Source organism: Gambusia affinis, linkage group LG21, assembly GCF_019740435.1.
Source record: "Gambusia affinis linkage group LG21, SWU_Gaff_1.0, whole genome shotgun sequence".
Lineage (NCBI taxonomy): Eukaryota > Metazoa > Chordata > Actinopteri > Cyprinodontiformes > Poeciliidae > Gambusia > Gambusia affinis.
In genome coordinates, this window is record NC_057888.1 from 23,220,388 (window position 1) to 23,247,343 (window position 26,956).

At 37.2% G+C, this 26,956-nt stretch overlaps 1 protein-coding gene across 2 annotated transcripts; it reads left to right on the top strand.

Annotated features, from left to right (window-relative positions):
* Positions 1-395: 395 nt before the first annotated feature.
* On the top strand, positions 396-26,210 carry rsu1 (Ras suppressor protein 1). 2 transcript variants are annotated; one of them, XR_006369528.1, is made up of 10 exons: positions 396-533; positions 640-752; positions 2,724-2,774; positions 7,265-7,385; positions 8,890-9,014; positions 11,505-11,587; positions 13,063-13,177; positions 16,082-16,214; positions 24,801-24,966; positions 25,911-26,210. XR_006369528.1 is itself a non-coding variant. In XM_044105251.1 (9 exons), exons 2-9 carry the CDS (start codon positions 644-646, stop codon positions 24,901-24,903), a joined length of 840 nt encoding a protein of 279 aa, XP_043961186.1. In that variant the 5' UTR covers positions 396-533; positions 640-643; the 3' UTR covers positions 24,904-25,825. The 2 variants fall into 2 exon arrangements, 1 of the variants encoding a protein (XP_043961186.1); XM_044105251.1 differs by lacking the exon at positions 25,911-26,210 and having other exon boundaries at positions 24,801-25,825.
* The last annotated feature ends 746 nt before the right edge of the window (positions 26,211-26,956 follow it).

Genomic DNA, 26,956 nt, shown 5'->3' on the forward strand with positions numbered 1-26,956 from the left:
GGTCATAGGTTTTTGAATGTCACTAGTTTATGTATTTGATGTAATACTATAGAAATGATAGAATGTGCTTTTATTAGAAGCAGGAAATATGTGACTCCAATGTCCAAGACAAATATTGATTTTGGGAATGGGTAATAATAGGAAACTGAATTTTGAACATGTGGTTGCTCAGTTGAATAATGATGAAAGGAACGATATTTCAATATTTATTTTTTTCTATGTTTGTAAAATACAATAGATGGCAGTTATGCCAAATTGTTGCATGGAAGGTTCTGTTATAAACTGAAGAAAAATCTACCTCTTCAATATGGCGGGCCTCATTGACGTACACGACAGATACCACCTCGGTGTGTGTGCACGTCCGGAGTTCTGACGTAACGTATGCACTTGGACCCCTCTCCGTTTGGTCGGGCGCAGTGAGGAAGAGACATTTCCTAATAAGGAAAGGGTGTGCTTTCTGATACACTTCCGGGTAGGCGGAGAGTTTGATGAAAAGTCTTGTTTTGGAAATACTTCTAAACATTTTTTAAACGGTGAGCCTCATTGATCCTGTTATTTACCACTGCTTTCCCTGGCTTCTTCTCCTTTTTTTCATCCTGTTCGATAATCTCTGCATGCGTTTCGCCTCCATCTTTTCAGAACTATGTCAAAATCTTTGAAGAAGATCGTGGAGGAAAGTCGGGACAGGAGCCTTCCTGAGGTAGAAATGTGCGACAGAGGCATCTCGAACATGCTGGACATCCCAGGCCTGTGTAAGCTAAAAGCTCTTCTTCATTTGTAAAACTGGAGCAAGAAGGCTGAAAAGCGGAGATCCGTGTCTGTAGAACAGCGGGGGTGGGGTGGGATGGGGGTTATTTCATTCTCTGCTCTGGTGCAGGACCACAGATTTCTTCCCATAAAAGTCATGCTGTCATAAATGCTGAACTCTGTGGTGTGTAAAGTCCTCTGTAAAAATGTTGAACCTTCTTTTTCAGCTTTTGTTTTTAGGTAAGATTTGATCACAACATTCCAGAGTTTTCCAGAGTAGTTCCTAGAGTAGGCCTTCGATAGTCTTCTAGAAAAAAATTGAGATTGGACTAAAAGAACAAATGATTCCAGACTTTATGATTAAGATAGTTTCAGTAGTTATCATTGTTACTGCTTTATTTATGAAAATTAACTTCGGTAACTTCTTCGGTATGTCTAGGATACCATCTGAGTAAAAAAAAAAAAGACTAGATGAGATTGAACTCTGTCATGCTGTGGCAAGAACTGTGTGCTTTCAAACTATCACTGATACAGGTGAACACCCCCACCCCCTCCAAATAAAAAATGAATAAATAAAAACAGTATCAGTTGAATGCAGAGCAGGGCAACTTTATGACCCTCACTTTCTTTCCAAGGTCACAAATAGTCAACAAATCTGAGACTGAACCTTGGGAGTTTTGAACCTGAAAATGTAGCACTGAGCAATTGGACAGAAAAAGAAAAAAAAAAAAAAAACTTTCTGTTTTCTTTATTACATATACTATGTGGGAAAATGATGCATGTTGCACATGAACTGTCAGATGCTGGAACTCATCTAATTACCTCAAGTGGAAGGTTCAGCCCCATGATAATGGTTAACACCAAATATATTTTGAAGGAGTTTACATTGCAGTTAAGGACTCTGAACTATCTGCTAGCACATTTCCAGAAAGATTCATCTCACTGACTAATGATTTCGCTCTGCTCTCTTAAAACCATTTTTTTCTAAGCTGCATTCTTAGAAAAGAAATTCTTGATATGTTTGAAGTCGGGCTTTGTGTTCTGTGTTTTGCATTGCTAAACTATCTCAATCTCATGGTAGCAGCAAGTTGGAATAACTGTTATGCCACTAGCATTTTTTAATTCCTTTTCCAATTAAGTTGTAAGTTCACAACAAATGTTGTCTTAAGGCACTCAAGAAAAAATAAATTTTAGTTCAGTCATGCATACTGAAAATAGTTTAAACAGTTTCTATCTAACAAGATTGCATTTAGCCACTGACCGGCAGCATTCACTCCTCCTGGATGAGGACATGGCAACAATTGCTTGTGTTGTGTCGTTGACTTACCGCAATCCTTTTTACCAAGCATTCAGAGTAAGAGGATTACTCTGAGGAAGAGCAGCGGCTCTTCTCATATAGAGGTGCTGCTCCTTCATGTCGAGAGGAACCATTAGAGGTGGCTCAGGTATCTAGTCAGGATGCCTCCTGGACGCCTCTCTGATGAGGTGTTCCAGGCACGTCCCACCAGGAGGAGAGCCAAAGGAAGAGCCAGGAAACACTGGCTCTTCCTATGTTTCCAGAATGGCCTGGGAACACCAGGGGATTCCCCTGGAGGAGCTGGAACAAATGGCTGGGGGGGAGAGAAGTCTGGGCCTCCAGACAGATGGATAAAGAGCATCCTGTGATGCTCCACATGTAATCCTGGAGTGTGAAAGCAAACTTGAATCTGTTGGACAGATAGGATGTAAACCAGCCTAGTGCTGTTCTCTTGATACCTACATGTTCAAACAGTTCTTAGAAAATATTGTGATCGGCTGTGTCAAAATCAGCACTGAGGTCTAGTAAAACCAGAACAGACACAAGTCCATTGTTTGAGGCCAAGAGAATACTCTTGGTAAGTTTGAGCAGTGCTGATTCAGAGCTATGATGAATTCTAAAACTATCCTATAAAACTATTTGTGCATTTTTGACTTTTTTTTTATATCTGTCATTTCAGTCACTCTATCTCACATCACTCAGTTGGTCCTCAGTCACAACAAGCTCACAGGTAAGATGGTCCCTTCACTTTACAATTGATACATTAAACAGCAGAATTTAAAAAAGCAGTTGTTGGCAGAATGAAGAAAAGATGTAAACAGCTTGAAAGAATTGCTGTCATTACAACAGTAACAAAGTAAAGACATGCTGCTTACTTTGTGCACATTTTTTGGTCTCATTTTTACATCAGTTAACTTGACCAGATTACACACTATTGCAATTCTGGGTTATTGCACAGTAAATTTATCAACTTCACTAAAAAATACCCAGTAAATACATTTTTTTTCACACATTCACTAACAGTCAGAGCAACCAGCGAAACACAGCCAGCTCAACACCCACTATGGCTAAAAATAGCTTTGACACCACAGAGCTCTGTATTTTGTTTACATACCCTAAACAGAAAGATTTTTAGAATTTTGTGATCATATCACATTAGGCATTACCTGTTTTAGGTCAGTTTGGATCACCAAAAATATTGTTTCTTGCTAAATGTCATAATGAAAGGAAATGTAAAGAGATTTCTTTTGTTTTCTTTGGTACTGCTTAAAATGTAGAAGTTTACATAGATTCAGCTATGCCTGTCAACATTCAGGAAGGTATGGGTTTGCACTGATAAACTCACCAAAATGTTCTTCATTTTGGGAGATTGGTAATTGGGCGATAAATGCATAAAAAAAACAATCTTATCCACCGATCTTATCCAACTCTGAAAATCAGCCAATGTTTCTTTTTGCTTGCCCTGAGAGCGGATTGACTGACTCGCCCTTCAGCTCATATGTGTTAACTGTATTCTCTCCACTAAGGCCAAGCTAGTTGATTTTGTTGCTACATTTGGCATCAATTCAAACCAAATATTGGTATTGCCCAGAATCAGCAGAAAAAAAGTTTAAATTGTTGTTGCCCTACTCTGGGTGATGACGATTCACAATATTTGGATTACATACTGGTGACTGGTGGTACACATAGTTTTTGTGTGAAGCAGTAACTTTTCACTAAGTAAGGTACAAATACTCATGCACAACCTGACATTCGTGATCAAAACTAAAGTGGAATTTTACTGCCATAAGTCGAGAGCCCACATCTTTAGTCTGACAACAGGACTTCATGTCTTTATATCACAACTTGTGAAATCTCGACTTATAGAATAGAAGTACTTTATTCATCCCAGCAGGGAAATTACTTTGCAGTTGCAGCATAAAGACAAGACACAGTAACAACTAGTTGTAGATAAAATCAAATAAAAATATAAAATATAAAATGCTACAAATTGTAAAATTATAAAGTGCTGTAAAATATAAAATGCAACTTAAGAGCAGTCCTTACGGAGATTCAAAAAAATGCAGACATGTATATGTAAATATATGTACAGCAAGTGTGCCACAGTGCAGTTGTGCAAAATTGGGCTGATTAGTGCAGAACAATGATTTAGCTTTTATTGTACAGTGAGAGTTCATGTTGCAGGAAGGATTTCCTGTATCTGTCCCTACGACAGCGGAGCTGCAGCAGTTTATGTGAGAAGGTGCTCCGCTGTCTGTCCACTATGTGGTGGAGAGGGTTCTGTTTATTGTCCATGATAGACAGAACCTTCCTCAGTGTCCTCCTCTCCACCACAGTTTCCAGGGACTCCAGCCTTAGTCCCAGTACAGAGCCAGCTTTCCTGATGATTCTGTCCAGTAAAATTCCCCCATTCAAAACATACTTTAGGTTTTCAGAGCTTAATTACAACAATTAAGTTATTACTGGACTGGTATGGCTGGTTAAATATTTGGAATTAATAATAATAATAATAGTAGATGAGATTATAAATATCCTTCAGCAATATAAATTTTGAGCAATAAATTCATCACATCATCACATTATGGTGCAGCCTGGATACCCTAGATCAGAGGAGCCCAAACCTTTTGAGACCAAGATCTACTTTTTCTCTCACCAGCCGGCTGAGATCTACCTCATGACACAAAGACATAAAATTGTAAATTAAACTCTAGGTTACAAGCTGGTTGCAAACCCGAGGCCAGCTGGTGTCGGTCAGTTATGGTAGATCTGAACTTTGACCTCAATGTGAGAAGCTATCGCGGTAGAAGCCATTTGTTTGTTAAAATTTTCTGAAATCTATTTGTTCTATGTGATGTTAGTTGTGAATGACATAAACTCAGAGATGAATGAGGTAATTAGTCAGTTTAGAAACTACAGCGGCTGTAATGAGCCACAGCAAAGATAAACAAAGGTAAAATAACCCGAACAGGTGATCAACTCAAAACCACTCCTACCTTTTTACTCTCTCTGTTGTTTAAGCACACCCGTTGCCGTGGCAACTGCCTGCGCCCCGCAAGCAATAACATTCAGTCCGTTACGATATCAGGTTTCCAGGCTTGATATTTATTTCTCGATTATTAATAAGCCTCTCATGAACACAGTGATGGTTGAGTAGCTAATGTAAACTCCTGCTCTGCTGGTCAGTTGGTCATTGAGTCGCCTTTTTTTTGTTTATGGAACTGAAACACACTGAATTATGCAGCACCTTGTTGAAGCAATAACTGAGATTATTAATTTTTAACATGCTTTGTTGATTTTTGAAAAAATGCTATTCTTTAATGAAGATACAAACGTTCAGGATCTTAGTGATTATTTTGATAAGCCTGTCAGAAGAGGAAGTGCTGGTCACAGCATTCTGGCAGCGTTCAGTCTTATCAAAAATGTCGAGATCTACTCAAAACCTTCGTATTGAGCACGCCTGCCCTACATCTATAAATTATTAATATATATCGCAATAGACATTTGATCAATTGGGCTCACGACTTTCGGCATGATAATGCTGCCATACATGGGATCCGCCAAGCAGTTCTCCGCTCCTGAAGTTCTCCTGAAGCCAAATGAGTAACTTCAGACTAGCTGAAATGACTACGGTGTGTAATTTACCAGGACACTGATGAAAAGGGTTGTGATCCTCACTGCCAAATTGTGAGGATGGCTTCACAGTTACTTAACTAACTTCTCCATCATTTGTATATATACATTTCCCTCAACTTTCAGGTCCTACATTTTGAAACTTTGAAATATGCACAAAATGTTACGAGTGGCTATTTCAATCCAAGCAGTTGCAGGAGCCACCATTGTTGTTTAGGAGGGTTACCTACCTAATGTTTTGTTATAAGGTTTTTATTTAAAAGATTCTGAGTTGAGCCAAGTGTTATTTTTCCACCTATGTTTATTGTTTTACCACAGTTACAATCAGTGAAAGAACACAACCAAGAATTCTTGAAATTGAAATCTCCCATATTCTTCCCCAAGCTATCTCTTTTTATTGCAAATTAAAACATTAACTTGTACAATAAACATTCTTCATCAGATGCCAGCAAGGTGAAGGCGGGGTACTGGGAAGGGCTGGTATCATTAAAGATGAAAGAGTTGGACCTTTTCAGGTTGAAGATGGATTCAAAATCAACTCCCAAACCTGCTGCCAGTTTTTAGAAGACACTTTCTTCAAGCAGTGATGCAGGAAAATGTCTGCATCTTTCAAGAAGACCAGGATTTGTATGCAGGACAATGCTCCATAACATGCATCAAACTACTCCACTATGTGTCTGGCCAGTAAAGGTCTTAAAGATGAAAGAACCATGAAGTGGCCCCCTTCCTCACCAGAACTAAACCCCATAGAGAACTTGTGGGCCCTTCTTAAACAGTTCACATCTCTGATCAGTGTCTGGGAGGCTGTGGCTGCTGCTGCACAAAAAGGTGATGGTCAACTGATCAAGAAACTGACAGACTCCATAACTGTTATTGAAAAGAAGGGTGGCTACATTGGTCACTGATTTATTTTTCAAATGCCAGAAATGTTTGTCAATTTTGAATTGTATATTTATTATTCTCACTTTAACAGATGACAATAAACAAGTGAGATGGGAAAAGTTTCAGTTTGAATTCAGTTGCCCAATAATCCTGTACACATAGATATTGTCTTAAAAAAGCCAAAATCTCACTTTTATTTTCTTAAATATTCAGGTTTGAGAGGTTATTAATATTTTGGATTGACAGAGCGCTGTAGATGTTCAACAATAACATTAATCATCAAAACTACAAATTGAGTAATAATTGTGAACACAGCGTATGTTTTCCTTTTTTCTTTACAGTGTAACAAAATGTAGATGCTTACCATGCACTGTGAACATGAATACAAGTAAATATTTACAAAAAAGGTTTCTCAAACATGTATGCATGAAACCAAAGCAGAGTCAAATAATAACTAGATAAAACATTTGGTATGACATTCCGGTTCTTTTCCTGAACTGGGTCCAGCAGCAGCCCTGCCTGGAGCCTCTTTGGTGGAAAACCTCTATTGAAATTCTTTAGGTTAGCACTCATAAGGCTACCTCTAGATGTGTGTTATTGTACACAAATGTTTTTAAATATTAATTTCACTGATCCACATGTATCCTGTTGCAGAGATATAAAGTTCTGAAAGTACTTTAACTGGGGTCCATAAAATTTCTCTTCCAGCTGTGCCTCCTAACATCTCAGAACTGAAGAATCTGGAAGTTCTGAACTTGTTCAACAACCAGATTGAAGAGCTCCCGACTCAGATCAGTAGTCTTCAGAAGCTGAAACACCTCAATCTTGGGTATGTGACATTTTGAGTTTCTCATGTTTGAGGCCTTTCATCATTCACAGAAACCAATGAAACAGACTGAGGTACATTGAACACTGGGGTGAATCCGGACTGCATTTCCTTTAGGGTATCCCGGTATTCCAAATGATGCAATTTTGCTTAAAACTAGGACAATTTCATGTGTACTAATATGTATAAAATGTACAACATCTGATTTATAAAAAAACAGCAACCTGGGTTTATATGGTGTGGTAGATTAGTAAAAATGTGAGCATTTAAAAAAAGTTCCTTATTTAGTTGACAAATTTAAACAAACACCAAAGCAATGATATGTCGACAATCTGTCAATGTTTTTTTTTTTTTTCTCTAAAAACAGTCCTTATGTCATATAATATGAAGTCTCATTCCACATAACAAAATATTTCTTACTGATGGAATTCTAAATATTAATGACATCATAAGGAGGATAGTAAAATACAACTATCAAACAGAGCAATACTATTGCTGCTGTAAAATTGTGAGTTATTGTGGCAGAGGGGGGGTTAGGGTGAGTGTGATTTGATAGAGAATTAAAGTTTTATTGTCTCTACTACAGTTTTTTACTTTTCCCACCCACAAAGAAAGAAAGGTGTGTGATTTTATTTGATTGAACAAAATATCTACAACTACTGTATTTTCACTGGAAAGCAGTAAATAATATTTAATGAAATCTCCTTTTATTAAACTATCTCTCCCTTGCATCCAAGCACCTGACCTTGCTGACCGGTGTGGTGTCCATCAGTCCACAGTCAGCCGGATCATCACAGCATGGACTAACTTTTTATTTACAGTACTCTGTTAGATTAGGATCTGGAAACCGGAAGACCAGATAAGCAAAAATCTACCTGCAGACTTTAATATTGCAGCAGTCATCCTGGACTGAGCCGGTCTTCCCCTCTCCTCCTGAGTGATGTGTTTTCATCACTAGTAAAGGCAAACAAGCCTGACATCTGAGTAACTATTATGATGAATATTGTATATTCACTGTTCATTTTGTTATACTGTTTGTACTTACAATAAAATTAAATCTCTTTAATAATACTCTGTATTTTACAAACCTGTTTTCCCTTATCTGAGTATTTCCATTACATGAAGTATTTGCATATAGGCCTGGCCTTCAAGTGGGATATTAAAATACAACACTTTCAAGTAATTCCAGCAAAGAAATGTGAATATTAAGTAATATGCAGTTAGTCATAAAATTCAATATACTGAATATATACCATACCTAGTTGACATTTCCTGTTCTCAAACCAAAAACCCTGAGTATCACAGAGCTGGGTAGGTGTACTCAGAATAACTGCCTTCTACTCAGAATTTGTCTATCCCACTTTCTGAAACAGGACTTTAGAGTTTATGATTTTGAACTTCACAATATGCTAGTCTTCTGACATGTTAATAAATGAATGAGTGAATGTTTTGCTTTAAATTGAAATTCTAGACAGGTGGTAAACTGGCTCTGTTTCTGTGTACACAGGATGAATCGTCTAAGTGGCTTGCCCAGAGGATTTGGATCTCTTCCTGCTCTCGAGGTTTTGGACTTAACCTACAACAACCTGAACCAGAACTCTGGTTCTCTGCCTGGAAACTTCTTCTATCTTAGTGAGCATTTCCAAACGACACTGAACACACCATGTTTATTTGTGAGTAAGGTGCATGCAGGTTACAGGTTACAGAGGGACATGCCATTATTTCAGTAAAGACATGGCTCACATGTACACATGAACATGAAACCGGCATTTTGACATTTTTCCACTCTGGGGTTTGTTTTCAAAACTGATTGTTTCTGGTCTCCCAAAATGCCAGACCTGTGTGGACACACAGCCTAGCCAAAAAACTTTTTTGGATGCACCTAATGTCATCTATGTGTGGACTGGGTCTTAGGCTATGTTCACACAGGAGGCAAATGCAACCCAAATCCATTTTTTATTGACTTACTTTTTGCCTACATGCAACCCATATCCCACTTTCTTATGGAAGTTTGAATGAGCAAATTCTGATCTTTTCAGCCCCAAAATGTGCTTTGTTGCTTAAGTCATACTAAATCAGAAAAGTATCAGATAGATTTGAAAGCATCATTTTTCAAGTAGGTTGCTTTGGGGTCATAAATCATTTGCATAGATGTCTGACGTATGAACAACAACTACAAAACAAATGAAAAAACAATCAGATTTCAGCAAATAAAATCGGAATTAAGCATCAAGAGCTGCTTTATTGACATAGCTTTTGCCTGCTTCCACATGACTGTGAGTGATGTCTGTACCTTAGAGGTTCAGTCAGGGTATACATAGATACCTCGCTGATATAAAGCGTATGATCCAGTATGACATAATTGGTCTAAATAGATCATTCATTCTTGCACTTCTTTATCAATTTAGATTGTAGGAGAAATAATTATGGTGGAGTTATACCAGGAAGGGAGCGTAAAAATGTGATTCTGTTTTGAAATAGAACCAATCAGCATCATTCTGCCGACTGAACAGCATCAACTTCTCAGCCAAAAATGACTCCTGTGAGGTGATAACAGAAAAGTGCAGGGCATGATGGGGAAAAACATTCTGCCCTTCAGCACAGCTGATTGTGAGTTTTTACTCTTCATGGAGCCAAGTTTTAACATTCTTCAGAAACGATAGCCACATCCTTAAAGGGGCAGTACAACAGGAAGGTAGCTGAATTGGAATCACAAAGTGTTGCTATCATCACAGATTGTAGACGGCAGAGACATAGAGTCTGCAGTTCTCTTCACAGACTGTAGTTCTGTATTAACATCCTGTTCTGGGGGATTACATGTTTCACAAATTTGACTCTTTATTTTTTATCTTCCGATTTAGCAACTTAAGAGATTCCACCGATTCATCCATCCATACATTATCTTATCCCTAGTGGGGCTGTGAGGTATTGGTGCTTATCTCCAGCTGTTATCAATTAATCGCTAGTCGATCAATAAGATCAATCAACTTTAGATTAATTCATTTATCAATTATTTCCAGCCCTACTTTGGATCTGAATTACCAAGTCTGGGTACCACCTGATTATCAGGAATATAATAAATAGATAAAAGCTCAGACTCTGTTAATGTTTATATATACCTGCCTGATGAGGCTTGGTTTTAAAATAATGTATGAAGGCATACATCACAGTTCAGTACAAATTGTAAATGTTGAGAAACCAGGGTTACTTATAAGAATAATATTTAATGTTTTCCAGCCACCACAGTGTCAGTTCATAACATGATCAAGTGACTATTACCTTCAGTTGTTACAAAAAGGCTATATGTTTATCAGAATCAGAATCATGTTTATTGCCATTGCCAGTAAACTAGTTCACAAGCTATGCTATGTTATGAAATATGGTGTTTTTCTTTCTGTTTTTATTGCATGGATATTCTTAGCTATCAGGCTGCGCTAATCTGTTCCACTCAGACATCTTTTGTCCTCACAATATGTGGAACATGCAGCAGACAAAATAATCTGGGAACTTTTTCTGGGTGTTAGTCCCAGAGCATCCAGCTGTAACGGTGATGCCATGATTATGCACTTATTATTAGCTTTTCTATCTGCTCAAAATTGGCATGCTGGATGATATTTGTCAATTATTTTACCATTATCATCATTTTTCTATTTTTAATCATTCAAATATTTGACCAGCCATGTTTTCTGTCATTGTATCTATGCTTCCTTCTCTTAGTTGTGTCAGATGCATTTTGCACTTGCAAAAAACGAGTCAGTTAGGAGAGCAGACACCAGTGAACAATGTGATATGGCAATAATTCAGTATTTTGTCATGTCTAGTTGTAGTATTGTTTTATATACACTAGATGGCAGCATATAATATATAATAATTCATTTATACTTTTCCTTTACATGAAAATCAATGTAATTTGTTGCTGTGCTGATGCATCTTTTCTTTAAAAAAAACTGGCTAAAGGGGGATTTTCATTCAGAAAGTTTATTTTAAACTGCGGAGAAAATGTTCAACATTTCATTTAAAATTACATGGAGCATTCCAGATGTTGGAGTGGTGCATCATGTTCATTTGAAATAAGTGGGAAAATTAATGCTAAGACACAACCATCTTATTTCTGTTTTCTAGCCACTCTTAGAGCGCTGTATTTGAGCGACAACGACTTTGAATTACTTCCTCCTGACATTGGGAAGCTGACAAAGCTGCAAATCGTAAGTTCACCCCAGTAGTACTAACACAATTTGGACTGATAAGGTTTTCTACTATCAGGAACAAAACAAATGTAAATACACAAATGTGTGGAATAATCATTCATTAACCACAGAAAGTGTTTATATTTGTGAAGATTGTGAGGCTGAAACACTGTGACAGAGCAAGATGCTAGGGATGGGTTGATTTGGTGGCAGATCTTTATCTGAACATGTTCATTACAGTGATAGACCTTGCATTGCTTGGAGGAACTTCTCATAATCTTAAGGATTCCTTTTATTCAATTCAGTTTATTTTTATTGTGCCAATTTATAACAAATTTAGATCGAGGCACTTTACAAAAAATCTTTTCAATTCAACCTGTAAGGTTGAATTGAAAAGAATTGCAGGTGATCCTAGTTAGTCAAGTTCATTACATTTAGTCTGAACTGTTTCTGTCTAAGGAAACCCAGCAGGTTGAATTGAGTCATTGGCTTGCAGCAGTCGCTCCTCCTGAAGCAGCACGTCGCAACAGCAGGAACTTGATTGAATTCAGTGAATTTACAACAGATACACTTATAAACAACAGACAGGAAGCCTGAGAATGTATTGTTGCAAGATTGCACTGCTAGGTTGCCTTCAACTTGGATTAGCTTTTTAAAATAAACTTTCATAACATGGTAAACATCAACAAGCAAACATTTGAAGTGTAAGTATTCATTTTAAATGTTAGTTATTATGTTCTTTTGGCTTTAAGCACTTTGTGGGTTGATTCACAGTGGTTTACTTAGTATTATTTTTGAGGTTTGCTTTGTATTGTTTTTGCTTTTGGAGTAAAATTAATTTATGTAAACTTAAATACCGTAAGTGAAATACTTTGACACACCGATGGATAAAGAAAACTGCTTGGTCCTTTGAGTGGAATGTAGTTGCTAAAACAAACTGTGGAGATGTTTCAATCCTTTATCAAGTTGACAAACTGCACAAATTAAAGGAGAACCTAACAGTCACAAAGTGGACAACTGAGGGGAAAAGTGTGCTGAGTCCATGTTTGAAGCTTCACATTCACGCCTTCTTGTTCACCTTGTCTGTGACTTTGCTGAGTCCCATGAAGAACAGCTGCACCACCAGCCGGGATGTCAGTAAAATTGACTAATTGAAAGTTGAAAAAATGCTTAATGGGGACAGTCTGATTTTTAGGAATTCCTCCCTAGTTCAGTTCAATTTAGTTTATTTAGTGAGGAGGCAAGGTGCAATGAATGTCATTTAGGAGGGTGGGGCACCTACCAAATTTAACAATGGGGACACACTGACTTTATAGGGTTGACTTTAAAAAAGGTAATTTGTACAAATAAATCTCATTACATTGAGACAGAAGTTGAGAAATATATGAATGTCCGTCTGTGAATGTCTGATTGAAATTTATGGGTGCTAAAACATTTGAGAAATTGTGTGATGCTAACGTATTTTTATCCTTATCTTTTCTTTGTGTGCCCAGCTGAGTCTTCGAGATAACGATCTGGTCTCGTTACCTAGGGAGATTGGTGACTTGGCTCAACTCAAAGAGCTTCACATCCAGGGCAACAGACTGACTGTTCTGCCTCCTGAACTTGGTACTCACAAAAACATGCCAACATGCACATCTTCTCTTCTTTCATCAATACCTCACCCTAATGTTAGCAAGACTACATAAAAAAGTATCTTAGCAACTGGGGATTTTCTTTGTTGATTTTTCAGTTATTCATCATAACATGGCAAACTTTGCAGAAAGCCTTTACTTCACCTCTATGCATAATTTACTGTAATTCAACTTTATTAGCATTTTTGATATTAAGTGCCAAAATCTTTTAAAGACACACTGGTTTCTAGTAAATATTGCAATGTGTTTGTTGTACTGGCCGCATACATTGACCACTCACTGTCAAGATATTTCTTTGTTTACCGCATACCTTCATACTTACATGGTTTGAACAGATAAACCTGTTTTTTTTTTCTTTTTTTGCCTCTGTTACACAGACAAATTCAAGCTAACTACACTCTGTACACTAGATTCTAGATTTATTATCAGAAAAGAACTATGCTAGTAGAGTGTTGCATTTAAAGAACTCTACACTACAGAAACATTCACAAACATACAGAATTACAAATTATTGTAACTTTGAACAACTTGTTGAAAAACTGACTAGATTAACCAAAACTTCTCAGAATGCAATAGATCTTCTGTTCTCAAGTAAGACTGAAATAACTGCCAAGGCATTTAATTTTTTTTGACTGATTTGTCAAGTCATAATAGTATTCTGTTCTCAAGAAAGCTAGTAGAACAGAGCTACACTAAACTGTACAGTGACGCCACTTTGTATGATGTCAAACCAAACTTTATATCTAAGAGCCATAGTAAAGTCCTGAAAATAGCAGACTGGGACAAAATGCTAACCTTCACAAATGTAGATGTCAATTGTGAGTTATCAATAAACTTAGAGGTGATGTCCTCTTTTCCCTGTAGGGGGAGGCATAGACTTATAAAGAGGAACAAACTACCATGGTTAGATAAAAATTAACACTTGTTAAAATCTCGAGACTCGTTCAAGAAATACTTAAAATCTATTGATTAAGATTTACTCAAACATGATATAAGCTTACAGAGACCATAAGAAAAGCCAAAGCAAACTTTTTTTAATCTCTATTACAAAGAATGTGAATGGCAATAGGGAAAGAGTGCTCCACTGGATGAAGGATGCAAAGATCTGTCAGCCCAGATAGCAAAATATGAGTGAATCAGCGTTGAAATAACGTTAGGCTTCAATGTGGATTCAGTGTTTCTACCTGACATTGAAACGACATTGAAAATGGTCGGTGACTTACATGTTGAATCAACATCAGGGTTTCAACCATACTATATCTGACACTATGTCAATGTTGTTTCAACCATCTTCTAAATTTGGATCTACATGCATATTTGTGTTAATTTTATTTTGAATCAAAGTTAAGGATTCAATATTGTTCTACGTCATAACATGCCTTTACAAGTTTCTTCACTGGTGTTAAACATGCAATTTTGTTGGCAGATGATGGGTATTATGTTGTTCAAAATGATCTTACATTGTCATATTTCCAAAAATGTGTCCTCACAAACTTAAAAAATGGCATTAATATTACATTTTATTTATGAAAACAGTCATAGATTTCTGAACATATTTCACTCCTTTTTGACTGTCAGAACAACAGTCTATTTTCCATGGAAGATCAGTGTCCATGAGGTTGAGCCTTGTATTGTATGAACTTGTGAACTCAGTCCTGAGGAGCTTCTATCACTGTGTGGTGGAGAGCGTTCTCTGCACCTGCATCACCGCGTGGCGCAGCAGCTGCACTGCTGCTGAGAGGACGGCTTTGCAGTGGGTGGTTAAAACTCTACAAAGGATTGTAGGGAGCAGCCTTTCCTCCACCTCAGACCTCTACGCATCAGCAGGAGGAGGGCGCTCCAAATCATGAAGGACTCCACCCATCCCACACACAGTCTGTTCCAGCCCTTTCCTTCAGGCAGAAGGTTGAGGAGCATCCAGAGCAAGAGAAACGGTTTCTACCCCTCAGCTGTCAGACTCCTGAACTCAAGATGCACCTAACACAGCTTCAAGTTACTTTTTAAATTTTAATATTTACACACCTGAGTCCAAATTTTGTACCACAAACAAGCAAAGGTGAGCTGGAATGCTAATAAGAAAATCCTTTCAATATCTTCAGACCATCAGTTGCATCAGCCAGATATTTTCTGTCTTTGGTTTTTTTAAAAAGGTGATGGAAAAATCTGACAGCCATCCATCATTTTAACATTGCACACACTTGAGCACTCGGTACAAACACGCAGACGGTTTCAACCTTAATTGCTTTGTATAATTTCTGATAAAATAGGAAAAATTGCAGATAAAAAGTTCAATGTATTCAGTTTGAAAATGCCACAATGTGTCAATACTCAATATAAATTTGAGTATTGACTAGAGGGATATTGGTGATGTTCAATTGGTGCAGATCAGATGTATGTCAGAATTTGTTTCTAACAAAAGGAGATCAGATGATTTGGTAACTAGCTGTGAAACCATGCTCTCCAGTGAAAACCTGGAGTTTGCAGAACTATTTTACATCAACCTGTTTTACATTTTCTGCTACAGCTTAAAGTTGATTGGGTTCCGGGCGTGCTGTGGTGGCGTAGGGGATAGCGCGACCCACGTTTGGAGGCCTTGAGTCCTCGAACCGGCGGTCGCGGGTTCGATTCCCGGACCCGGCCTATGTTTTCCGCATGTCTTCCCCCCTCTCCTTCCCCCTTTCCTGTCAGCCTACTTTCGAATAAGGGACACTAGAGCCCACATAAGACCCCCTGGCGGGGGAAAAAGAAAAAAAGTTGATTGGGTTCTGATGTTATGAGGTACATGCAGTTGTAAAAAAAAAACAACTTTCACTCAAGATAAGGGATATTATAATCAAAGTGTTATTGTATTGTTCTGTTTGTGTCTTTATGTCTTCAGGTAACCTGGATTTAACTGGGCCTAAGCAGGTGTTCAAAGCAGAGAACAATCCATGGGTCACTCCCATCGCAGACCAGTTCCAACTTGGTGTCTCCCATGTTTTTGAATATGTTCGTTCAGAGACCTACAAGTAGTAAGTACAAAAATACACATGTATTTCTGCTTTTTGGTTTCTTGCTCTCACCTGAACTATATCTAGATTTTTATTGTCCTAACTTGGTCTTGACACACTGTCTGGGCTTTAGGTTAGACAACATAAATACCTCTGCAGAATTTTCTCATTTTCATTAAATTCTACAGATGAACAAAAAATCTAAATGATGTATAAAAAAAACAGATAACAAGGTTGTAGACCCTTGTTAACACATTTCTTTGAAAATATACTGAAGGCAAAATGTTTCCAGGTGTGAATATTTTATTCTAGACATGTATGTGTTGAAAGGCAGAGCAGCTCAGAAGGATGCTATTAATTCCTTGTTCCAAGCAGCACAAAAAGCTACAGAACTGAGAAGATTTCACTTTGTTGCCCTGAGGCATTGTGTGGAACTGATCCCTTCATTGTGTGACTGTGTAAGACCAGACCTTGTTTCAGCTGTTTGTTGCCACTTTATGCTTGTATATTTTTCTGAACCTTTCTCCCTTTACATAATGAAGAGCATGCAGCAGTCCTATGTTTCATTGAAAGTAGGTCATATGAAAGTAGCATAGCAATCATAACTTGGATTGTAATATTCTTTATCAGAGGCATGAGTTATTTTATTTTGTTTCTAACACATCTATGCAGCCTAAATGAAGTGGATGAATCTGATTGCCTTCCTGTGTCAAGGCTATTGTGCTTTACAAAACACAATGTCTTTATTAATTCAAAACTACATCTAAGAAACATGTAAAAAGTGAATTTGATATAACACAGGACCTTTAAATGTATGGAGCACATCCAAGCATTGGATCTCAGCATATTTGAAAGATCAGCACAAAGTGATTAGACTGATTGATTTTCTCCATTCATAACTGCCTCCTTTCCTGTTTAATGATTCATGACATATTTAACTATGTGATTCTGGCTTCACACAAGAGAGAGAGAGGGAATATAGCATTTATAAAAAGATAGTTTAATATTGTGTTCAAGTAATTTTTATATCACTACTATGTAGCTGTTACCTTCAGTCACACTGAAAAAAATACCTTTTTGGATGAACATAAAAAATCATGGAAAGGTTTTCCACCTGATTACTTTGATTTATTTCAGCACCATGTAATTCTGTTACTCATATTTAAAGTAAATGTGTTAGGTCAACTTAATTTATTAAGGTTATTCCAATGCAGAGCAATTGTGTTGGATCAACTTATGTTATTATGGTTATTCTATGGTTGATTCTAAATCAAACGTGTTGGCTCTACTTAATATATTATTGTTATTCCAATTTAAAGCAAATGTTTTGGCTCAATATAATTTATTAAGGTTGATTCAACTCATTTACTATAGTTGGACTCAATGTAATTTAAAAGAGCCAGCCCAAATAATTTGCAACACTTTGGACCAAATAATTTACTTGACTAAGATTAATGGCAATTTAGTTGAAACCAACTTTTTTCCCTCCGAAAAGTTTTTGCAGCGCTATTGTGCTCATATTTTTTTGAGACAGTAGGCAGACAGGGTGAGGACATGCGGCAAAGGTCACCAGGACCAGGAGTTGAACCAGCAACATCTGCGTCAAGGACTAAGGCCTCCAAACGTGCAGTGTGCTAAACCCCTGCGCCACCACAGCACACTGGAGAAAACAACTTATGTTACAGTGATACCTTCACAATAATTATTAAGTTGATCCAACTCATGAACATTAAGTTAGCTCAACAAACATGCTTCATGCTGAAAGAAAGCTATTTAATTGTGTGGAAATCCTTTCCATGATTTAATTACGTTAATTCAAAGACTTTTCTTAAAAAAAGTGTTTTTTTAAAAAAAGACTTTTTTTACAGTTCTTAAATGCTGAAAGAAATTTAAGAAATGTAACAGTGCAGTTCTTAAATACCAATAGTTCCCTGCAGAGAAAAACAAATATCTATAGTTTAATGTGTAACTAAAACTGCTTTGAAGTTTTCCCAGGCGTAAAACAGTTATGTCTTGTGATCTTCCATAATCTCTCGTGATCCCCTGATCTCGATAGATCCTCTTCAGAGGGAAATGAATCTGACTAAATTGAATCACATTATCTCAACATGAATATGTTATTCAAGTTGAGACAAAAACTGTTTTGTGTGATATCCTGTGATCTCACTCGTCTTCAGCACTATATCAGTCTGACTAGAATGAATCATGTTATCTCAACATGATTAAATTTCATAAACATGAAGTTGTTGAATTTCTAGTTTATCCAACATGATTGTATCACATTTTTGTTTGAAACATTAAATTATTTAGTTAAAAGTACATGATATTCTTTTGTTAATCTGATAACCCCCTAAATTCATTTTTTACAGTGCATAAAAATGCTGTGAATATCAAATATAACTTGAAAGAAATTTACAAACACACCTTACATGACAACTGGATCTACCAGTAGATTTTAGATTGCGCCTTCTGCTCAATTTTCTAAACTTTCTAAATCTCACTATTAATTCACATAAAGTCACACGAGATAATAAATACCTTTTTCTGTATTGTTATCTTTCATTAGTAAATTATTGTCCAATTAAATTAGATGAGACCAATTTGATACATTTTAAACAGAATGTCAGAAACCTCCATCATACCTGCCAACATCTGATGGTAATGATGAAGGAATCATATGTGTATTATTGTAAACCTATAAAACTGGCTGCCCTGTGGAGTCCAGGGACATGATGACCACCAGAAAAGAAGAAATAACTCAAAACAAGGATGCATTTTAAGTGCAGCTTGAATGTAATTTCTTTCTCTTTTTCAGCTGTTTGTGTTTGGGGCCAATAACTCTTCTCACAAATGTAATCTCTGAAAACAACTCCTCTCTCTCATCTCTGTGAAATGATTTTACTGTTCACAAAACAACGTAGCAAACATCATTTTACATGATGCTCAACTGAAGCAACATTAAACTGCTATGAACAAATAAAAAACAAAAGCATCAAAGACATGAGAAATCATCTCGTGCCGGTTCCATAATATTTGAATTTTAATAAATTGACAATCGTGATAAAAACATTTAGAACTCATTAATTCACTTAATTTTTTTAAACAATTTTTTAACAATCTGTCAGTTGTCCTCTAAAAAGGTTATATGCACTTTTTTAGATGCATTAAACTGGAACCAGTTTAGTGTTTAGTCTCATGGAGACTGGTTCCAGTTGCTGTTGAGTACTGGGAGACTACATTACCTGCTTTCTGCTGCAAAAAAGTCAGATAATTTCTCACATTTTAATTGGTTGTTGGCAGGAGGGGCTTGCACAAGGTAATATTCCTGCAAGAACCACAACGGCCTGCATATTTCTACTCCAAGCTTACAAAGTTAAGCTCAATGATTAATATTAATGCTAGAGTGTGATTAATCTGATTACATGTTTAATGATTGAAGTACTAATATCTGTCTTATCCTGTCTGTAATCTACATTATAAACATTCTGGGTAACTGCAGCTAACTGCAGCGTTTAGACAGTTTTAACTTTTGCCTCAGAGGTTTAGAAGGGAAACACACTCAGGTTGTTTGTTACCTGGAGTTTAGCCACCCGTCACCCAGACATGTATCTGATGACAGAAGAGAACTCATTCACTCACAAGCTGCCCCAGCACAAGCATGGTGGCCTCTGTGTTCAGCCTGCTTTGCAGTGCATTCATGCTGAGTGAGGCACTCATGGCAGGACACTTAGTGTGTGTGTGTGTGGACGTGGGTGCGTGCGTGCGTGTGTGTGTGTGTGTGTGTGTGTGTGTGTTGGAATGGGGCGGTGGAGGAGTTTTGTCGAGCAAAATTGCAAAAATGTGTGGCGCTGCCAATATAGGCTTTTAAATCCAGACATATGCTACTTTGGGGTGCACACTACACTGTTATAAACCTTGATGGTAATAAGGTGAAAAGGCAGCAAAAAGTGTAGAGTAGTTTTTATATTGTACACATTCTTGAGAATAGTAGTGGTATATCAGGATCTAAAGATTTTCAAGAATAATTTTCTACTTGCAAAAAATTCATGTGGGCTTTTTTTAAGATGGTCTTTCCTTATTTCTACAACTCTTCCTTTGTAATCTTTCTGTCTATGATGAATACTGTTAAATCTCTTGGCACTATTGCTGAAGATACAGTAAGTGGGCTTCAAAGAGAGGCCATCAAGTCATTGACCTTTGGCCTCATACACTTCACTCACAAACACATTCACACATGTTTAGTTTCTAACTTCTTAAAAAGACACACACCAGAGTAATAATAGAAAACCAAATGTTTCTTCTGCTTGCTGACACAAACGCAGCTGTGTGCAAAAAGAACTGACTGGACTTAATTAAGCCAACATGGAATAGAAGAACTCCATAAAATCAGCCAGAGGAATCGGAATCTATTCCCCTCTTTTCCTCTGCTGCTAATTGGTTCTTGCAAGTCACCATTTGAGTAGAAAAATAGGCATGGACACACACACACACACACACACACACACACACACACACACAAATGCAAATACAAAAGTGGTAAATTATCCTATGTAACTCAGCTTTTTGATATTTAAAGAATTGAATATTTGCAGTGCAGGTCACTATCTCTCCAGGTTCTTCAGTGCATGGATTAGTGAGTGAGCACTAAGGTTAGCTATGTGACACATAGATATGTAATAGATATGTAATACTACTTTTAACCTTAACGAGAAAATGAGATTATACAACAAAACAGTACAAACAAAGAAAATATATATTTTTAAGAGTATATTTTAAATATAATAAAGGGAATTTATTCCTGCTTATATTACATCAGAGGTAAAGATGTGTCACTCAGAGGACCTTCAGGCATTTTGCAACAAGTTAATTCAGTTGCCAATTCTTTATACACAGCACCACTTCACAATTCATCTCATGCCACTTTACATATCTAAGTAAATTCATTCAGACATATTCCAAGTCAATTACATGCATTCCAAATTTGAACTTGTTTATTAAACAATATAATCAAGTTGAGTTTATTCAAATAACATAAAAAGTTTCCTTTCTAAGCAAACCCAGCAGAATGATTTGAGTCACTGTCTTGCAACATTTATTACTGCTGTAGAGCCAGTTGCCAGTCACTTACATTGTGCCGTTGACTTTTCAGCAATCCCTCATCCTGAACATGCATTTAGTGACAGTGGAAATGAAAGAAACCTCCAGCAGAACTGGAACCCCCCACTGTGAGACACTTTCTATGTATACAAAAAAGTCAAATGTTAATGTACCATTTTTATTAGTAATAATTTTCAACCGCAAATTTAATTTTCATTAAAAACAAAACCATGTCAACAATATGTGGACTATAATGAAATTTGGTGCCTACATTGACAAGCATTCTTTCACACAACCATGTCAGTGAGGAAAATCGTATTTGAACACCATGTGACTTTACAAGTTCTGCCACTTAGAAATCATAGAGGGGTGTAAAAGACATCATTTAAAAAAAAATCCAGAAATCACAATCTATGATTTTTAAAAATAATTTATTTGTGTAATACTGCTGCTAATAAGTATTTGAACACCTGCCAATCAGCAAAGATTCTGGCCCTCAAAGACCTGTGAGGCCTCCTCTATAAGGTTCACCTCCACTCCACTTATTATTCTTCATTAGCTGCATAAAGACTCCTGTCCACCCGACACAACCAGCAAGACTCCAATTACTAATATGGCTAAGACCAAAGAGCTATCCAAAGACAGCAGAGACAAAATTGTAGACCTCCACAAGGCTGGAAAGGGCTTTTACCAAGCAGCTCACTGTTGGAGCTGCTTGGTTAAAAAAAAAAAAAAAGCAGCTGAAAAAGATCAAATATTGGAGCAATTATTGGAAAATGTTCAAAAATGTTCAAATTGAAAGAAATGTTGTTGCAAGGTTCCTGTTGGATTCACTCCTCCCATTCCACTAGAGGGCTCTACAGTTGCTTTGCATTGGTACGTGAGTGGACATGAAGAGGAAGAAAACTGACAGGGTAAGGTGAAAGGTTAAGGCTGAATTAACCGGCATGTCCATGTAAAAGCACTCGGCAATAAAATTAACAACAACACAAACAATGGCTATCTTATGTTCTTTGTAACAGCTCCAATAATAATAAATAAATAAGAAGTAATAAAAGTATCAATGTAAATATATATAATTAAAATATTAAACTAATGGGAGCTTAGCATCCTTATGGAATCTGGTTGTTCTGCTCTTGAAGCTGCTGAACTTTTTCCCAGAGGGCAGCAGGGAGAACAGATCATGCTGAGGGCAGAAAGGGTCTTTTGTGATTGGCTGACCTCAAGGGGGGCTTTGGAGATGAAGGGATCCTTCATCAGCCTCTTGAAACACGTCATTATTATGGGATTGAGTGCAACAGGGCAATAGTCATTCAGTGATGAAATTGTGGGTTTTTGGGCACTGGAATGATGATGGCCATCTTAAAACAGGATGGAACAACAGCATAGCTCAGCGAGGTGTTAAATATGACAGTGAGGACGTGAGCCAACTGGTCAGCCCAGTTCTTGGGAACCAGACCTGGTATGTTACCAGGACCTACTGCTTTATACATGTAGAGTCTTCTCAAAGTGATCTGAACATCAGCTGTCTACAGTCTAAGTATCTGTTCATCTGGATGAGGAGTGGATTTTCTCACAGGAGTGTTGTTGTGGACTTCAAAACGACCAAAATAGTTAAGTGCATTCAGAAAGTCTGTTCTGTCCTCACAAGACAAAGGAGCAGCTTTGTAATCTGTGATTGTCCTGATGCCTTGCCACATGCGCCTGGTAATTATTGACTCATGGAAAAATAGGGTAGCCTAGGTACCCTAACCCAGGTCTCACTGTCATTGCCCACATAAGCACTGAAGTCACCCAACAGAACAAGGGAGTCCACAGGAGGGGCTTTCTCCAGTACCCCCTCCAAAGACTCCAAAAAGGGTGGGTAATCCAAACTGTCAGAACCCGTCCCCCCACTCTTATTTGGAGGCACGCTCCCCTCTCATTCATCAGAGTGAACCCCACCGTACAGGCACCGAGATGGGGGGCAACAAGTATACCCACTCCTGCCTGGCGCCTATCGCCATGGGCAACTCCAGAGTGGAAGTATGTCCAGCCTCTCTCAAGGAGACTGGTTCCAGAACCAGAACCATGCGTTGAGGTGAGTCACTATACTGGCTCCCTGTAGCTCAGAGAATAGACTTTAAATTACTGTTGCTAGTTTATAAATCACTGAATGGTTTAGCACCACAATACATTAAAGATCTGCTGCTGTTGTATCAACCTTCCAAACCTCTCAGGTTCTGGTTCTGGTTCTGCTCTGCATCCCCAGAACCAGAACCAAATGAGGAGAAGCAGCATTCAGCATCTATGCACCACAAATCTGGAACAAACTTCCAGAAAACTATAAAACAGCTGAAACACTGACTTCCTTTAAATCAAGGCTAAAAATCCCAACTGTTTCTTTTGATTAGAAATAACTGTGGCACTGAGCAACATGATGATTTCAACGATGCCATTAACATAATGTAATGTTTATTGCTTGTTTCACAATTAGAGACGTCAAAATGACTTTGTGTCCTGGCATGACAACTACATCAAAGGTCTCATGACAGTCTCATCTAAACATAGACGTTTTTCTCAATGAACACCTGAATATATCAGAGTCAGCAGTTTATAGACAGAGGTCTTGTGTAAGCAAAGCCTCAAATAAAAATAAACATTTTATAAAAGTATTTTATAGCATTTTCGGTGTGATTTTTAAATCCGTTTTGATTATTTTAATTTTCTTAACAGAAAGTTAGATTCTGTGCTTATGTTGACTTGTAATGTTTCTTGATGATCATTACAGTCCTTTATTTTTCTTGTTCTCAAATTGTAGTTACTCCTGTTTACTGCACTGTTTCCTGTTTAGTTGGGCTTTGTTAAAAACAAACAAACTCTTTGATTGACTTACTGATATGAACTAAAAAGAAATGTTTTGGTTTTAACTGAGTCAAACCCTAGAGAGACAGAGAGCTGAAGTAGGTTTGCTAAAGACCCCACCTGAGCTTGATGTACAGTAGGAAGTGGACTAACAAGGCTGTAGGGAGGAGTAAGAGAGTCTGGGCTTTTCCACCTCACTGAACCTCCAGCCTTGTGTATGCTAGACACCCAGGGGGAAGAAAGTGTGACAGAGAGCAGTGGCATTGGAGGACGTTGGCCTGTAAATATGGAACTGGCACTAATGATTGAATCACATTAAACATTTGCAATCACTGAGAAAAACTCCACACCTAAGTATTTTTATTGCTTCTAATAAACATTTTTACTAATGTTATTTTCTTTATCAGATACTGCCAGCTGATGATGATCACACCTCTGTGTGCCAATATTCTAGTTACTGGAATATCGGCAATATTCAAGTATTTTTTCTAATGACGCACATTTATGGGCATTATTCTGTGGACTAAAAGATTTGACTTATCATTTTATTTGCCAAATTGATGAACAAATTCTTAACACTTTTACAGAATCAAAACATTTTTCTCAGATCATAAGCATGAGGATTTTAAATCTGTCTGCTCATAATTCTTCCTGCTTTGTTTCCAGTCTCTATGGCAGACACATGCAGGCCAACCCAGAGCCTCCGAAGAAGAGCAGTGATAAGAGCAGGAAGATCAGCCGCAAACCACTCGCTGCCAAGAACAAATGAAGAGGAAAATGAGCATGGAGACGAGCCAAACTGTCTGCTTGTCATCTTCCTGTTCCTTAACAAGTTAGGATATTTTTGCATGTCCTGTTTTCAATCTTCAATGGTCTTTGTGCATTTTGGTTTCATTTTGCTTTATGTGCTAATGATGTAAGCTTATATACATAAAGGGAATTTTACATTTTTAACACTTTGTGGAAAAAAATATCTTGCTTTTAAAGAGCTCTATGCCAAATGAAAAAGACACGTTGCTTAAAAATACTTGTGGAAGGCAGCTACTAAAAGACTCTACACACTATCATTACTTCTGCACTTTGCCATAAATGAAAATGAAGACTCTACAGTATTAAACTCTGAAAGATCCCAGTTAACAGCTGTGAATCCTCACTGATTTAACTGGTTATTTTAATCTGTGTCTTCTGTCTTTGCTGGTTTTTCCAGTTCATTACAATCCTGTTACTTCTTATTAGCAGTCAGAGTGGTGAGCTTTAGAATCCAAATTAGAGATGAGAGATGATGCTTCTCCTGGTCCCTTTGTCCAGTTTAATCAGGTGTGGTAGAACATCTGCTTTGCTTGGTTTTCTTCAGCACATGCTTCACAATATGCTGCATGATCATGTCCAAGTACATGATCATGTCCAAGTACATGATCATGTCCTCGTAAAGTAAAGTCTGAAAGTCTTTACTTTTACAAAGTCTTTACTAGACATCTAACCTGTTGTAGTGTTTAAAATATTTACCTGTTATTTTGGTCTTAGATTTTATTTGCTTCTCAAATTTGAAATTTCTTTTACTTTTTACTTTTATTACAAATATTATGTTGCCTGCTGGTAATATATTCTGAGAAAATAATCACTGGCCTTGTTTGCATATTTGTGTGTCTTTGGCAACCAGTAGTGGCAGGTTTTGTAGAGCAACCACAGAAGAAAACACAAATATTAACCTACTTGTTTTTTCTATACATATATAAACACATGAATTCATAATAATACCATAAAGCTTTTTTTCAGATGTTGTCCTAAATGAGATGTGGGGCCGTGAACCTGAGACTCCAGTGACGTCTCCATTTTCTGAAGAGTTTCAGACTTTCATGACTGGAAACTAATGAACCTGATCAACTCTCTCTGCATCCATTCCACTCTACTTGATTCTTCTCATTTTTACCTCTGTGCCTTCAGATATATTTCATTTTATATTTAATGCTTAATCAGTTGTTAGAACATTTTTTCTTTTTGCCACAAATAAAAAAGAAAGAAAAAAAGCTTTTTGCTTTATTTTGCTTTTGTCAATAAACATTTTGAGAAACTGACCATTGTTCATTGTTTTGTTTTAAGTTGTAACTTATTTTCTGTAATTTTATGAACAGGTCAGTTCATTTATTGTGTCATAAAAGAACATTACAAGGAGCTCAGTTTGTTTATGGTTTACTGTTTCATTTCTTAACAACCAGTCCATTTAGAGCACGCTACCTCCACATTATCCGACTGATTTGTTGTGCTGCTGTTTCTCTAGAGAGAAGCAGGAGACTGATCATTGCTGTTGGGGTTGAATATCTTATTTTTATGTTTATTTTTGTCACCATAAGTGATAAGATCTATGATCAGTAAAATCATTAGTTTTGCCTCATATCTTTGAGATACTTCAGATAAAGCAAATAAGGCTTACAGCAGTGATCCTCAGATGGTGAGCCCTGGGCGATCTCTCCTGCTCACTCATTCCATAAACGGAGATTTAAAGAAGTCCTAGAAAAAAAAAATCACAATCCAATTAGTTGAATCGCTTCAGCAAGCCTAAGGTTAGCTCAGAACTCCTGAGACCTTCATTTGTCACAGGTCAGTCAGACATATTTTCTGCACTGTTTTCCAATAGATGCTGTGGAAACATTTGACAACCAGAGCAAGGAAATGAATAGAGGAGCATCAAAAAATGAGAATGTTTCCTCTTCTGAGGTTTATCTCTCATTAAAACCAAAACAGTTTGTCGTTTGGAGGTAACAGTAAAACAGCAACATCTTGCAGCATGTTTGAGTGTCTTTCAGAAGAAACAGTCAAATGAT